Consider the following 14,835-nt stretch of genomic DNA (forward strand, 5'->3'; position numbering starts at 1 on the left):
AATTTGAAGAGCAATGCCCAGGGAAAAGTAGAAACACCTCCCCTCCCTGCCTTTCTGGGTGAATTATATGGGATATTTGCAAATATCCCATAAGGATGTTCACACCTTAAGTACTTACAATGTCATTTAAAACCACAAGGCCAGCCATCATTTTCTGAAATGCTTCTTCCTCTGATATTTAGTTCTTCGGAATGTTATAGTGTTATGAAATACAGTAATTTACTTCCTTTAACAGAGTTCACATTTCAGCAACATAAAAATGTTTAATAATTAATATGCCTGCTGGAGCTTTGAAGACTGGTTTGTAAAAACAAGGACTTAGAAAAGTGAAGATATTTCTTCCTCCATCCTCCTTCTTCAGAAAAAGCAAGTGTTCAAAATTATATGTAAGCATGAGCATTTCCAAGTAGCTAGGTACGCTTTTTCTATTCAGTTTGCATTCACACTGCTAATAATTGCTGCCTATTGTTATTATTAGAGTGAGTCTATCTATCCAAACTTTACACTGCTTTTAGATGTGGGCGAAGAAATAGAAGTTTTAAATTAATGCAATATTGTGGTTTATTTGTAAATGCAAAAAATTCATATTATAATTAAATGAACTCTGAAATACTTACACTTAAGTTATTTGCTATGACAATACCCCAAACCAGGGTTTCCAAAATTTCATTCAATTATATATCACTTTTATGATTTTTAATATTTTTAAATATTTTTCCTTAAATTGATTTAAAATATACTCACATTTTAAGCTTGTCTCATCCTAAGCAATAATAGCTATAAAATTATAAATTTGGGGTTGCTGATTAAGTATCTTTTGTAACATATATTATAATAGTATTTATAAAAATAAAGATATTTTGTCCCTGACCAACCTAAAATAATCTGTTTCCATAATGTAGAAAATATTGGCATAATTGAATAAAAAATGGATGGTGAAGCCCTGGCTGGCGTGCTCAGTGGTTAGTGTCAGCCTGCATCTTGGGTTTGATTCTTCATCAAGGGCACGTACGTGGCTTGCAGGTTCAATCTTCGGCCCCGGTTGGGTACAGGAGGCAACCAATTGATGTGTCTCTCTCCCATCATCACATTGATGTTTCTTTCTCTCTTTCCCTCTCCTTTTCCCCCTCTCTTCCATTCTCTCTAAAAATCAATGGAAAAAATATCCTTGGATGAAGATTAACAACAACAAAAATAAGGATGGTGAAAACCTTTTTGAGAAAATAAAGTAGTGTGAGAAGTTTGATTTTATAAGACACATACCCTGGACAACTCTGGGAAGAAAAGAGGGCCACCAAATTATTTTCTAATAGAAAGACTCTAGCCTAGAATCCTACTCTGCTCAGCCACACTCTATGCTTCAGTTTCTCGGGTTTCGGGGCTAAAAAAAAAAATCTGAACTTATCCACCGGACATAACCTTTCTTAGATTCAGTTTACACAATGGAATAGGATCCAAAAGCTGGTGGCCAAGATGATGAGAAAGGTTTGGGAGGAACTGGTGATGTTTAATCACAGAGATGAGATCCCTTAGGAGATGGCAATCAGAGTGTTCTTCGGTATCTAAACGGCTGTGGTATAGAAAAGGAGGTAAAGTGTAGGAGAAAGAGACGGTTTAACACAGAGAAGGAAAATTAGAGCCCTTTGGCTTGTTTGGGGTTCGGTTGGAGTTATTCAAGAACAAGTGAGAAGCCTGGCCAGCATGGCTCAGTGATTGAACATCGACCTATGAACCAGGAGGTCATGGTCAATTCCTAGTCAGGGCACATGCCTGGGTTCCAGGCTCGATCCCCAGTGTGGGACACATAGGAGGTAGCCGATCAATGATTCTCATCATTGATGTTTCTATCTCTCTCTCTCCTTCTCCCTTCCTCTCTGAAATCAATCATATATATATATATATATCTATATCTATATATAGATATCTATATATATATATATATATATATATATATATTTAAAAAGAGTAAGTGAGGAGATTCATCACTTGTCTGTAATGTTGAAGAGGATCATGTATAAGCCTTGGCTAGATAGCCTCAGGTCCTTTCTCTAATAAAAATAATAACAATAGCCACCAATTATTAAATGCTCACTAAGGTGTGCTAAGCATTTTATAGGTCTTACCTCATTTAATTTTCACAAAATCCCCATAGGGCTAGAAATAATTGCTTCCATTTTACAAATAGAGAAACTGAGTAAAAAATTTGGCCGAGGTTTAACTTGAACCCAAGTCAGAGTGACTCGGAGTCCCCTCTACTGACCATGATGTTCTAGTATAAATGTGGTCTGGGAAAGATAAAGTTACTGTTTTATTTTGTTTTGGTTAGAACGTTTCTTTGCCCATTCAGTCAAACTGAAGCCAAGTTATCTTCTTGGAAAAAAAAAGTGTTGTCAACTATAAGTACTGTGTGAAAAGGAAACTGGAAAGCCATTATCTCAGCTGGCTTCCTTCAAATTTCTGAGAAAACCAACACGTTTCCCAAGGACAATGTATGCTTTTAGCTGTGATCGCTGTGTTTTGAGAGTAGAGAACAAACTAGAAGAAAGCAACATTTTAAAGGAAAATTGATGCTTTTAATTTTGATCTATCTTTTTTTGTTTGTTTAAGAATGGAAGACAGAATAGAAGAATCCAGAAGCCATGCTGTTTATTTCCCAAATGATGTTACAAAATCAGCAAATGCTTTGGGTTCTTTTGTTTGTCTGAATCCTCTTAAAAAAACATTCATGAAAGTGTCTGTTCAAGGAAAGGGAAGGGCAGTTTTATTTTTTAGCACCTCAGGGTGCTCAAATAATCTCAAGAGGTCTGGGGATGTTTTTCAAATATAAATAATTCAAAATCACTTAAAGCAAATATGTGACTTAATCAGGTTTTAAGTAAAGTGAAATTTAGAAAATCAAACAGTCACAGCAGGTGATCTAGAAACTCCAGGAAGTTTTGGGTGAAACTGACTTAAAAAAGAAAAACAAAACAAAAAAGGGAAGGGGGAGGGGAAGAGGAGAGGAAGAAAGAGAGGAAGGAAGGAAGGAAGGAAGGAAGGAAGGAAGGAAGGAAGGAAGGGGAGTACTCATTCAAACTTGAGATACTACTTATCAGTGTATTTTGCATTTATTTTCTTGTAGAAAATATACTAAGGAAAATGATCATTTCTACTATATCATCTTATAAATTCACACATTTTCCCTTAATCTCTATATTATAAGTATCACATTCAAAATTTTTAAAATATAGTTTTACATCTTTGAATCTTGATATTAATATCCCACAATGGAGGTCCCATTTGATTTTTTTTTCTTTCTGTCCTAATTTCTCTTTTTACTGACTTTTGAGAAATCTTTTCATTATTTTTATCCATGAAACATTTGAACCTCACTAATATCATCAATGTGGGAACAAAGCTTGCCATTCCTCCATAGCCACTAAATTTTTACATTGAAATGCCATAAATAATTAACATTGTTCACGAGGCCATAACTTTGAATTATCAAAAGCCATCCTATCTAATAAAAGAGTAATATGCAAATTAACCATCACTCCGTCACAAAGATGGCGGAAGCCATGGAGCTGGAGAGAGCATGAGGCTTGGGTTGCCCCTGGCGATGGAGGAAGCCAAGCTTCCCACCTGCCCTGGCCAGCACTGGGCTCCACTCAAGGCTACAAAGTTTCAATTATAGAAGATAAATAAATCCCAGATACCTACTGGGGGAAAAAAGGAAAGAAAAAAAGGAGAGACTGGGAGTTTGGGTCACTGGGGGGCGTGACCAGCCTGAAAACGGCCATCAGCCGCTCACCCAGGCTGGCCAGGCACCCCAGTAGGGACCCCCACCCTGAAGGGGCTGTGGCCAGCCTGAAAACAGCCCTCATTCCCTCACCCAGGCTGTCCAAGCACCCCAGCGGGACCCAGACCCTGATATGGGACACCCTTCAGGGCAAACCAGCCAGCCCCCACTCGTGCACCAGGCCTCTATCCTATATAGTAAAAGGGTAATATGCAAATTGACCCTAACAGCATAACGACTGGGAATGACTGGTCACTATGACACACACTGACCACCAGGGGGCAGACACTCAATGCAGGAGCTGCCCCCTGATGGTCAGTGTGCTCCCACAGGGGGAGCTCTGCTCAGCCACAAGCCAGGATGATGGCTGCCAGCACAGTGGTGGTGGCGGGAGCCTCTCCCGCCTCCTCAGCAGCGCTACGGATGTCTGACTGCAGCTTAGGCCTGCTCCCTGCTGGCAAGTGGACATCCCCTGAGGGCTCCCAGGCTTCCAGAGGGATGTCTGACTGCCAGCTTAGGCCCGATCCCCTGGGGAGTAGGCCTAAGCCAGCAGGTGGACATCCCCGAGGGGTCCCAGACTGTGAGAGGGCACAGGCCGGGCTGAGGGACCCCACCGAGTGCACAAATTTTTGTACATCAGGCCTCTAGTCTTATGTAATAAAGGCCTAATATGCAAATCGACTGAACGCAAAACAACAGGTGGAATGACCAGTCACTATGACATGCACTGACCATCAGGGGGCAGACGCTCAACACAGGAGCTTCCCCAGCCCGCAGGCCCCAGGCCAGCCAAGGCAGGTGCCAGCAGCGGCCCCCCAATCACCCAGCCAGTAACCCACAGATTGTCCCTGATTGCCGGCGAGGCCTCAAGACCCTATCCATGCACAAATTTCGTGCACTGGGCCTCTAGTATTTAATAAATAATACTGTCTTAGAAAACCTTGCTTTATACTACTGCTTTATCTTCTCTGCCAGTTTTATAGTAAAGAAATTATTTTTCCTTTATTTTCATAACCCTCAGCAAAGTGCCTTGCTAGAGATAAACCGGTTAAAAAAATAATTGTTGAATTAATCAATGACTTCAGGCATGAACTAATGGAATTTCTTATTTATGATAATAGAAGATTTATAGAATGCTAATAATTAATTAAAATGCAGTAGGGAATATTTTCAAATAATAACAAAAAAAAACATTGCAGGGCAGATTTTGCATATTTTATTTTAGATTTAGCATTTTTCTTTTTTAATAACTAAAGACTAATATATGGTGGTATTTTGAATCAAGAAACCTGTCATTTCTTCATCACTTTGAAATAAATATTATGTACAGATCAACTTAAAAGTTAACAAAAATATTAAATATTGATATTCATGAAATATTCGTCTATAATTTAAACCCAGACACACATTCATGTCTAAATGTATTTAATATTTACTTTTTACTCTTAAATTGCTGCTATTTACATTTGACCTTAGAAGGCAAACTATGTCAGTAGGACATCAGCAATTAAGCTCAGCAGTTTTAAAGTTAGAACACTCCCATGTTTGCAAATGTCAATGTCATGAAAGAGAAAAACCCCTGTAAAATAAGTGCTTGTTCTTTACGTGTAAGTGATATGGAACAATCTGTACTTAGTTCTCAAGTTCAATCAAGGAGGGCTTCTGAGGAGGTGTACTACTACGGTATGAGTGTGGAGAGCACAGGTGGAGAATGCCTCTGGAAGTCAAGCAGTAGCGTCCGTGGGTTATTCAGAAAAGTTAATAGTTCATACTCCCAAGAAGCCCTCTTGTAGCAGACCCGTAATTAATGGTCCCATTGCTTTTCTCTTTCGTTGACACCTTCTTCTTCTTCAGGGAATGCTGATTCACTCTGGCCTTTCAGGTGTTTAACCCCTGAAATGATACAAATGAATTTCAGTGAAATTTATCCTGACAGATACACTGCTTTGCTGCTAGAGATAAAGAAAATGAGTGGAAAGTTTTCGCTGGGGTATATGTGTTTTCTCCAAGAATCTCAACAATCTAATCCTATGCAAACCTTTTAATTCACCAAGGAATAAAGACATACCCAGCCAAATTTCCATGAGAGGCGGCCAATTTTTTATAATGTAATCTTCTCCATTAAGAATTGCATCACAGCCTGTTAAAAACCTGTTAACCGAAAAATCTGCTCACAGGCTCTTATTGTAACCCTGATATATCATTTTAGTTCAAATATTTCTTTTGGCATCTCTGGACTCTATTACAACGAGAACCACTGAAACCCCTAGGAACAAAGGGGCTGCTGTTTGCCATTTCATTGTAATGTGTAAACAACAAAAGAATCATAATATTGTTATTGGGAATAGGAACATACTTATAATTATGAAACCTCTGTACTCAAAGTTCTTCAGTAACTTCCCTTACCTCCTACAGAGAGAAAAAAAATTGGCATACCTTTGCCTGCTGTACAGGCTTATGTGATCTGGCCTCTCCCTACTGATTTGGCCTCATTTCTCACCGGCCCTTCCTGCTTTCGCCTTTCACAGTAATTTACTCTTTAACAATACAACCTACTCTTCCCTATTCCCTGATCAGACCAGGTTCCATCAAGCCTCCATGCTTTCCTTGTTCTATTCTCTGACAAATGATTTCTTCCTACTCACCCACCTGGTAATCTCCCACTTATCCTTCTGGTCTCAGCTTGCCTCCTCTGTGAAGGTTCCCTAATTCCCAAGTGGAATGACCTAGATCTTTCTCATATTCCCCCACTGCTCTTGGGTCACTTGCTCTTGTACCAATCACCCAATAGAACTGTATTTGTTTATCTATCTTTCTCATAGAACAAACTTCTTGATGTCAGGATTATGTAGTTTCACTGCGGGGTTCTAGACGCAGTGCCTGGCAAATAGTAGGTGCTCATTAATATTTATTGCATAGATGGTTGATAGAATTAATGAAGAAACAAACAATTTGGTATATGTTTTTGGCCATTCCACACTAATGTATGTTCGGGTTTTTTTCAAAATTAATTCAAAGTTGGAATATAAATCAGAAGACAACCACTACAGCCAGATCAATCTACAAAATTATCTTTATGCTAGCTGACACTCTGTGCATATGGGAAATTTTATACATATTTTTTATTTTAGAAAAGTGGTTTATGAGATTTTCATAAGTACTACTGAAAAACATACCAGTTAGAACTGATAAATGAAAGGAAGTTGCCGCTCATGCTTGCTATGAAACAAAAAAACTGGGGGAAACAAGTGTGGTTTTTCATGTACTGCAGTGAGCAAGCTTCAGAGTGCTGTTTGGCAAAGAATGACATCCTTGGGCTTGGTGGATTATCTTGCAAAAATATTTGATCAGTTGTAATAATATTTAAATACTTTGATTTGATCCACAAACACAAATCACTCCCAATTCCTGTTGACTCAAGACTGTAGAGAGACGTTTGTTATTAACAAATGGAACTTTTTTCGTATTATTGCAAATTCATGGGTAAAAAAACCAAAAGTCTAAATGCTAAGGAGAAGGGAAGACGTTTAAAAAGCATCCAGTTAATTACTGCTAGAGTCTTATATACCTGAGTCACTGACCTCACAACAACCCCTAAGATAAATACCTGGATGGTGAAATTTAGATTCTAAGAAGATAAAATTTGTTCAAGATGATAAGGGTAGTATAGTTATAAGAGAAGGTCTGACACATCATAGTCCCTCCATGTAGAGCGATGGCTGGGTGACTGACTGAGGCATAAAAATTCCACTCTCAGAGACTCCAACTTATTTTCACCTTTAGCTTTTTGGACACTGACCTAGGTTTTCCTAACATCCTCTAGGACTTATCAGGGATACAGGACCTATGAACCCGGCTCAGATGATCTCAGGATTCCCTCTAAAATATTAAAGTACAGTCATCATTCAGCTGCTTGCCACTCTCTCTCCTGCGCTGAACTTGTCTGGACATCTCTGGGTTTGCAAAGGTCCTATTGCCTCCAAGCTCATCCCTTCCATCCCTTCCAAGAGTGGAATATGCAGTATGAATACATGAAGGTGTCCAGCTACAGAGTAATAAAGCTGTGTTTAAGACAATTTTCTTTAAATTAGGGTTAATAACTAAATGTCAACATTGATTTGTCTATATTAGGGAGGTTAAACATTTTTAAAAAATCAGTAACCAAAATACCCAACTTATAAAACCACTAACCAACTGTTAATTAATTTTCCATACTTGAGTATAGATCTACTTGCTTACCTTGATCCATACTTAATTCATTTTACAATATTAATGGTCACAAGGTTATATAAGTAAGCCTTTTTAAAAGTAAAAGCATTGGAGGCAATGCTTATTTATTTTCCTTTAACTTTTGCTTACTTTTTAAAAGTAAAAAGGCTTACTTATATAATTCACTGGGGCAAACCTTAGAAGGGCCTTTCTTAGGCTTATTTGAGTGTGACACTAACTGTTTCTAGGTAAAAGGTTTTGATGAGGCAAGAGTTGGTGACATCACAGAGATGGTCTGTAGAACATTTCTACAAAACCACACACATTTTGGCTCCCAAAGCAGTTTACACTAATGTCACCTTTCCATTAGATAATGGATCATTGGTAAATTTGTGTTTTGAATATTTTTTCCTATCAGTAATATTTATTTGGTTACAGGTACAATAATGCTGATATTAAAGTGTAAAGTCTGTGAGGGCTAATAAATCTTTCTCCTCACCAACCTCCTCCCATCTCCAAACACACATACACTTTGCTTTTAAATTTTCTTTAAGCCCTCATTTGACATTTGAGTAATTCTGGAGGTGGAAGGAAATCACTTGGTTTGGGGTGTTAATGAGATTCTCAGCCTCCTCCTCTGCCAAGTGCTGATGCTCAAGTAGGAAAACACCTCACCCGCCCAGGGGCTGACTCAGCATGGGCAAAGGGCCTCCTGGCACCAGCACAGACTCAGCCAGCCCTGCACCGGGCAGAAGTCAAAGGGCTCCCCAAAAAACACAAGATAGGTTCTTTCCTCCATAGCAAAATGCACACATGGAAAAGAAGACCACATATAAGAGTGGAATATGCAGTATGAATACATGAAGGAATGAAAAAAAATAGAGTTTGAGGAAGGAAAGTAGACTAAGCAAAAGTTAAAGGAAAATAAATAAGCATTGCCTTCAAACAGAACATAATACTCATGCTCTTCTTCATCCTGTAGATCAGGAGGTTAAATGTGAGTTGGATGAGGTTGTGAAGAAGTGGCTGAGTGAAGAATTATGAATAATGAATCCATAGAAGGAGACTTGTACTTGGCGAACCACAGGTCAATATGATTACCAATAAATTTGGAGGGGGAAAAGTCAGGTTTATTACATTTGTAGATGGCACAAATCATGGGAGATAAGATGACATAATGAATGACAATACAAACAGTATTCCAAAAGGTTTTAATTACTGAATAGATGGCTTAAGCAATTATGGTAGAGGTCAACAGGGAGTTTTGTTTTTAGAAAGATTATTTTCAATCTAAAATATAGAGAATGAGGGCCACCTAGGTTGATTATAGGTAGGGGTTTCAGGTGACTACAATTTCACATTGACCCAGTAGAGTCACCTGTTCCTAGGAACAGAGCTCTTGGAGGTTTTGGTGGCATTCCTAACAGCAGAGTCAGCAGTTTAAGAGAGGGAATCACTCTCTAATCATGTGTTAGTCAGAAATTTTCTGGATCAAGCTGCCTAACTCCTTTTTTAAAACTATGTTTTCATTGATTTTTTACTAGTAAGAGAGAGAGGAAGGGAGATAGAGAGAGATAGAAAAATCAATGAGAGAGGAACATCATCAGTTGGCTGCCTCCTGCACATCCCCCACTGGGGATCAAGCCTAAAACCCAGGCATGTACTCTGACCCAGAATCAAACTATCAATCTCCTTGTTCATGGTCTGATGCTTGACTGCTATACCACACCAGCTGAGCCATGCTGCCTAATTCTTGACTCTGAATTTTAAGAGTTTCATTGAAGAAGATAATTGGGATTAAAAGTAGTCTTATGAGGGGAGAAACCAAGATGGCAGCATAGGTAAACACCAGAAATTGTTGCCTCGCACAACCACTTCAATAATACAACTAAAAGACAAAATGGACATCATCCAGAACCACAGGAAGGCTGGCTGAGTGTAAATTCTACAACTAGAAGGAAAGAGAAAAGCACACTGAGACTCAGAGGAGGTGCGGAAGTAAAGTGCAGAAGTACGGAGGCGCATGCAGAAAGGGCTGGCAGCTGAGGACACCATTGTCTTTTTCAATCGGGAGGGAGTCTCAAGCTCCCGACTGCTCTGAACTCCAGTTCAGGGCGAGTCTCTGGGAACCCAGGCTCATATGGGAGAAACTAGACTGTCTGGCATCGGTCGGAACTCAAGGGCGGCTTTCTCTCAGAGGTACTTGCAGCCATTACCGGGACACTGAGAAGCAGGGCCTCTTAGGGTAGGACTGAGGAGCATCCATAGCTGCTTGCTCTGCCCCGTTGATCCCCTGAGACACCCCCCCACCCAAGCTGTGCGCAGAGGCTTTTGCATATGAAAGGCCTAGCCCTTTGCAATCTGAAAATTACCTAACAAACTGCAGCTGGGTCTGAGAAACCCAGAACTTCAAAAAGAAGGCCCAAGGCCCCACAGCAGCTTGCATTGCTTCACAGCTGGGCTTCTGCTGGGTAGCCTCAGGCAGAGGCTAGATTAGTGACTCCTTAGAGATCCAAGAGCCAGTGTACCCAGTGGTCAGAGTGGGACCATCCAGATTACAACTCCTCAGATCCATAAGGGACACACTCGGGGGGAAGACTCAGTGAGCACCAAAGCCCCACTGAAGCAAGTCTTGCCCCAGAAGGGTGTCTCCAGCACAGAAGTTCTCCCACTGTAGACACAGCTGATTCTCACAGCCAATTGGCCCAGAGGTCAATTCCTCCCAGTGATACCTACAACAATCAAGGCTTAACTACAACAAGACTGTGCACAAAGCCCACAAAGTGGTGCACCAAGACTGTCCACCTCCGGTAATTGGGGAGGCTGAGCCACTGGGCCCTACAGGACACCTAGCACATAAAGCCACTCTATCAACACAGGGAAGCATAAAAAATGCGGAGACAAAGAAACAGGTCACAAATGACAGAAATGGAGGAAAGCAAACTACTGGATGTAGAGTTCAAAACCACACTTCTAAGGTTTTTCAAGAATTTTCTAGAAACCGCCGATAAATTTAGTGAGACCCTCAAGAAATCTAGTGAGACCCTCAAGGTTATGAAAAAGGACCAACTAGAAATTAAGCATACACTGACTGAAATAAAGAATACTATGCAGACTCCCAACAGCAGACTAGAAGATCACAAGAATCAAGTCAAAGATTTGAAATACGAAGAAGCAAAATACACCCAACTGGAAAAACAAAAAGAAAAAAAGAATCTAAAAATATGAAGATAGCGTAAGGAGCCTCTGGGACAACTTCAAACGTACCAACATTTGAATTATAAGGGTGCCAGAAGAAGAGAGAGAGCAAGATATTGAAAACCTATTTGAAGAAATAATGACAGAAAACTTCCCCTACCTGGTGAAAGAAATAGACTTACAAGTCCAGGAAGCGCAGAGAACCCCAAACAAAAGGAATCCAAAGAGGACCACACCAAGACACATTATAATTAAAGTGCCAAGAGCAAAAGACAAAGAGAGAATCTTAAAAGCAGCAAGAGAAAACCAGTCAGTTACCTACAAGGGAGTATCCGTACGACTGTCAGCTGATTTCTCAACAGAAACTATGCAGATCAGAAGGGAGTGGCAAGAAATACTCAAAATGATGACTAGCAAGAACCTACAACCAAGATTACTTTACCCAGCAAAGCTATCATTCAGAATTGAAGGTCAGATAAAGAGATTCACAGATAAGGAAAAGCTAAAGGAGTTCATCACCACCAAACCAGTATTATATGAAATGCTGAAAGGTATCCTTTAAGAAGAGGAGGAAGAAGAAAAAGGTAAAGATACAAATTATGAACAACAAATACATATCTATCAACAAGTGAATCTAAAAATCAAGTGAATAAATAATCCGATGAACAGAATAAACTGGTGAATATAATAGAATCAGGGGCATAGAAAGGGAGTGGACTGACTATTCTCAGGGGGGAAAGGGGTGTTGGGATGCAGAAAGAGACTGGACAAAAATCGTGCACCTATGGATGAGGACAGTGCAGGGGCATGGTAAGGGCAGAGGGTGGGGTGGGAACTGGGTGGAGGGGAGCTAGGGGGGAAAAATGAGGAACAATTGTAATAATCTGAACAATAAAGATTTAATTGAAAAAAAGTAATCTTATGAAATCACTTTTCTAGAATAATTAAATTTGAAACTAGAATGTGTAGCAGAGAGAGAAGAGAGGACAAAAGAGGCTGCTGCTGAATTCCTAAAAGACTGAAGAAAGAAATACAATTTATTTATGTAGTAGCTCCTGGGGGCAGAAATAGGGTCACTGAAATTTATGTGGTGACGGCCGATTACAGCACAATATAAAGAAAAAACAATTCCTAAACTCTTCATGTTTGCCTAGCAATAAACATGTGAGTAAGCTCCCCATCACTGTGTGTGTTCAAGTCAAAGCTACATTTTGATCTCTGAGGCAAGTTATAGAAGGAACCCTGCATTGAGTAGCAGGGTAAACTAGCAACTACACTGACCCTACGATGTTATTAATGCACAAAGGAGATTTTTTTTTTAACTGAAAAATTGCTCTGCTGTGAGTACTCTAAGTTACAAAAAGTAATTATAACAGCAAAAGACATAACTGGCCCAAATCTCTATATTTTAAAACTAATTCGCATGTGGAGTAGCACATGTAAATGGATTCATTTTTTAAACCACATACTTTAGATCTTAGAAATCATCTGAAAGCCCTCTAATGAATCTGTGGGTGGGTTATAAGATGCCTCTGACCTCTCTTGGAATTATATTTATAGTTGCATTTGTGCCTTTTTAGGGAAGAAGGTGCACAGTTTTCCTGTGCACTAGGATTCCTGTGACTATGAATCCTAGTCTAATCTCTGCAATTTAAAGATGAAGGAAGAAATTCAGATAGCAAAATGACTTGCTTAAATTCACAGAGCAATCATTGGCTGAGTTGGGACACAAACCAGGGTCTTTAATTCCTATTGGATGCTGTTCATCTGAGTCGCCAGGACTCAATCTTCCATTGTCATTGATCTTTTTTGAAGTTAAAACCAGAAGGGAAATTTGATTCACAGAATCACGAGACCCTTCTTATTGTTAAGCTCTTTTAAAGGCCGTTACATGGATGATAGTTTAGATGTAATTTTTCAGTCTTTGCTGTTGTCATTGTTTTGAATAGAATTCAGGAAATATAAAATTTTACCTTCCGGGAATGTTTCCAGGATCGAACCCAGTTACAAATAACGTTCAGGTTACTAGAAAGAAGCAGCCTTTCTCTCTGCCTTGCTCACATCTGGGACTAGATTCTGGGCGGCACAGAAATTATATCATGACTTGGTCTGGGCAATGAGACATAGTAGCCATCAAGCAATATGAGTTAATATAAAAAAGCACACCCCTCCCCACTGTGTGTTGAGCATGAGTGAGACACAACTACAGATCGGATGGTGATGTAGGTCAAGGGATGACTGTGTGGGCATCAGGGAAGTTAATTCATTGAAGAGATGTTATGAACCGGTAGAACAAATAATGCATTTGTAAATCCTGATATGGTAAAGAAGGTCTCCAACTCGGAATATAATTTGAACAGCCATTCATTGAGCAGTGCACTGGCTAGAGTAAAGGAAAGAGCAAATCATATTTCCATATGAGAAAACTATTTGCAAAAGACATCAGTTTTCTGAAAGCCTGCCATATACAAAAGAGTGATTTCAGTGGCCGTAGAAGAAACAGTTTTTTAATAGTTACTTGTGTTTTGACACCAAATTTTATCAAAATAACCATGCTAGGTAAACGTGAAATATATTTAACCTATAATATGGTATGGCAAAACTCCTCAGTAAAGCCCATCGTCTCTCAGATTTAAAATGTGCTTTACTTTTCTCAAAATGCTTTCACATATAGTTTATTTAATCTTCTTGTCATTGACTTACAATGAATAGCTATACTTTAACACACCAAGGATCACAGACATCAAAGGACATTGATATCATGCCAAAGCCAAACACATATATTCTGGACTCACCTTAAATCGAACTCTTTCTACTTTGTTTGAAGCAAACTACATATACACAGCACAGTTAATCTCTGTTCTAACATGGTGACTGGTCAGTTAAGACAAACTGTGAATAAACACACAGGGAAGCATTTTTCTATAGGTGAATCAACGTGTAATATGCTTCTCTCTTCATAATATATAGGAATAGAAACAGCATGTTTATTTGATGTTCATAAGTATTATATATTTTATGTATATGTTTAGCTATCATATATTTTACTAACGCCAGTGCCCAGGAGCCTTAGTGAAAGACTGAGCAGTAAATACTGAGGCAGGAGGAGGCACACTTATATACTATTATTAAAAGTGTGGATTCAAGTAAAATCTCTGGAGAGCAATCTAGTCTCACTTATCAACATGTAAAGTGCCCACGTCTTTATCAGTAAGTCTGAGGTTGGGGCCAGGCAAGAATTTATATAAATGTTGTGAGGATCCTGCTACTCGACCTAGAGAGTCACCTTGATAGACTGAGTGCCCCTTTTGCCCTCCACAGCCAAGCGCCTCTCATACCCCCTTTTTCTTCTTAGCTAATGTGTTCCCCACGAACTCAGAAGTAGAGTTAAATTTTTAAGCCTACACATAATGGAGCTAAACTGTGTTGGGCAATTTCACTTTAGAAAGAGACAGAACGGCTCCCTAGTCTATGAGACGACTGCCATTGATTAGACACAAGAGCATATCTAAAATAAAGACCGCATCAATCAGCAAAAGTCAGTGGTTAGCCTTGAAAGCACTAAAAATTAAATAATGAAAGGAGGGTTGCATTTATAGCTACGAAAGTAAATGCTGTCTGTTTCTTAAGTGTGTCCACAGGAGGATGCC

General features: G+C 39.3%; 1 protein-coding gene across 1 annotated transcript in view; it reads right to left on the reverse strand.

Annotated features, from left to right (window-relative positions):
- Positions 1-5,180: 5,180 nt before the first annotated feature.
- Positions 5,181-14,835, reverse strand: part of PPP1R1C (protein phosphatase 1 regulatory inhibitor subunit 1C) — a 105,737-nt gene continuing 96,082 nt past the window's right edge. Inside the window, exon 5 of the mRNA XM_036320854.1 lies at positions 5,181-5,671. Within this exon, the coding sequence (XP_036176747.1) occupies positions 5,583-5,671 (89 nt within the window). The 3' untranslated portion in view covers positions 5,181-5,582. The remainder of the gene's footprint in view (positions 5,672-14,835) is intronic.

The sequence above is a fragment of the Myotis myotis genome, unplaced genomic scaffold, assembly GCF_014108235.1.
Source record: "Myotis myotis isolate mMyoMyo1 unplaced genomic scaffold, mMyoMyo1.p scaffold_m19_p_8, whole genome shotgun sequence".
In the NCBI taxonomy this organism is placed as follows: Eukaryota; Metazoa; Chordata; class Mammalia; order Chiroptera; family Vespertilionidae; genus Myotis; species Myotis myotis.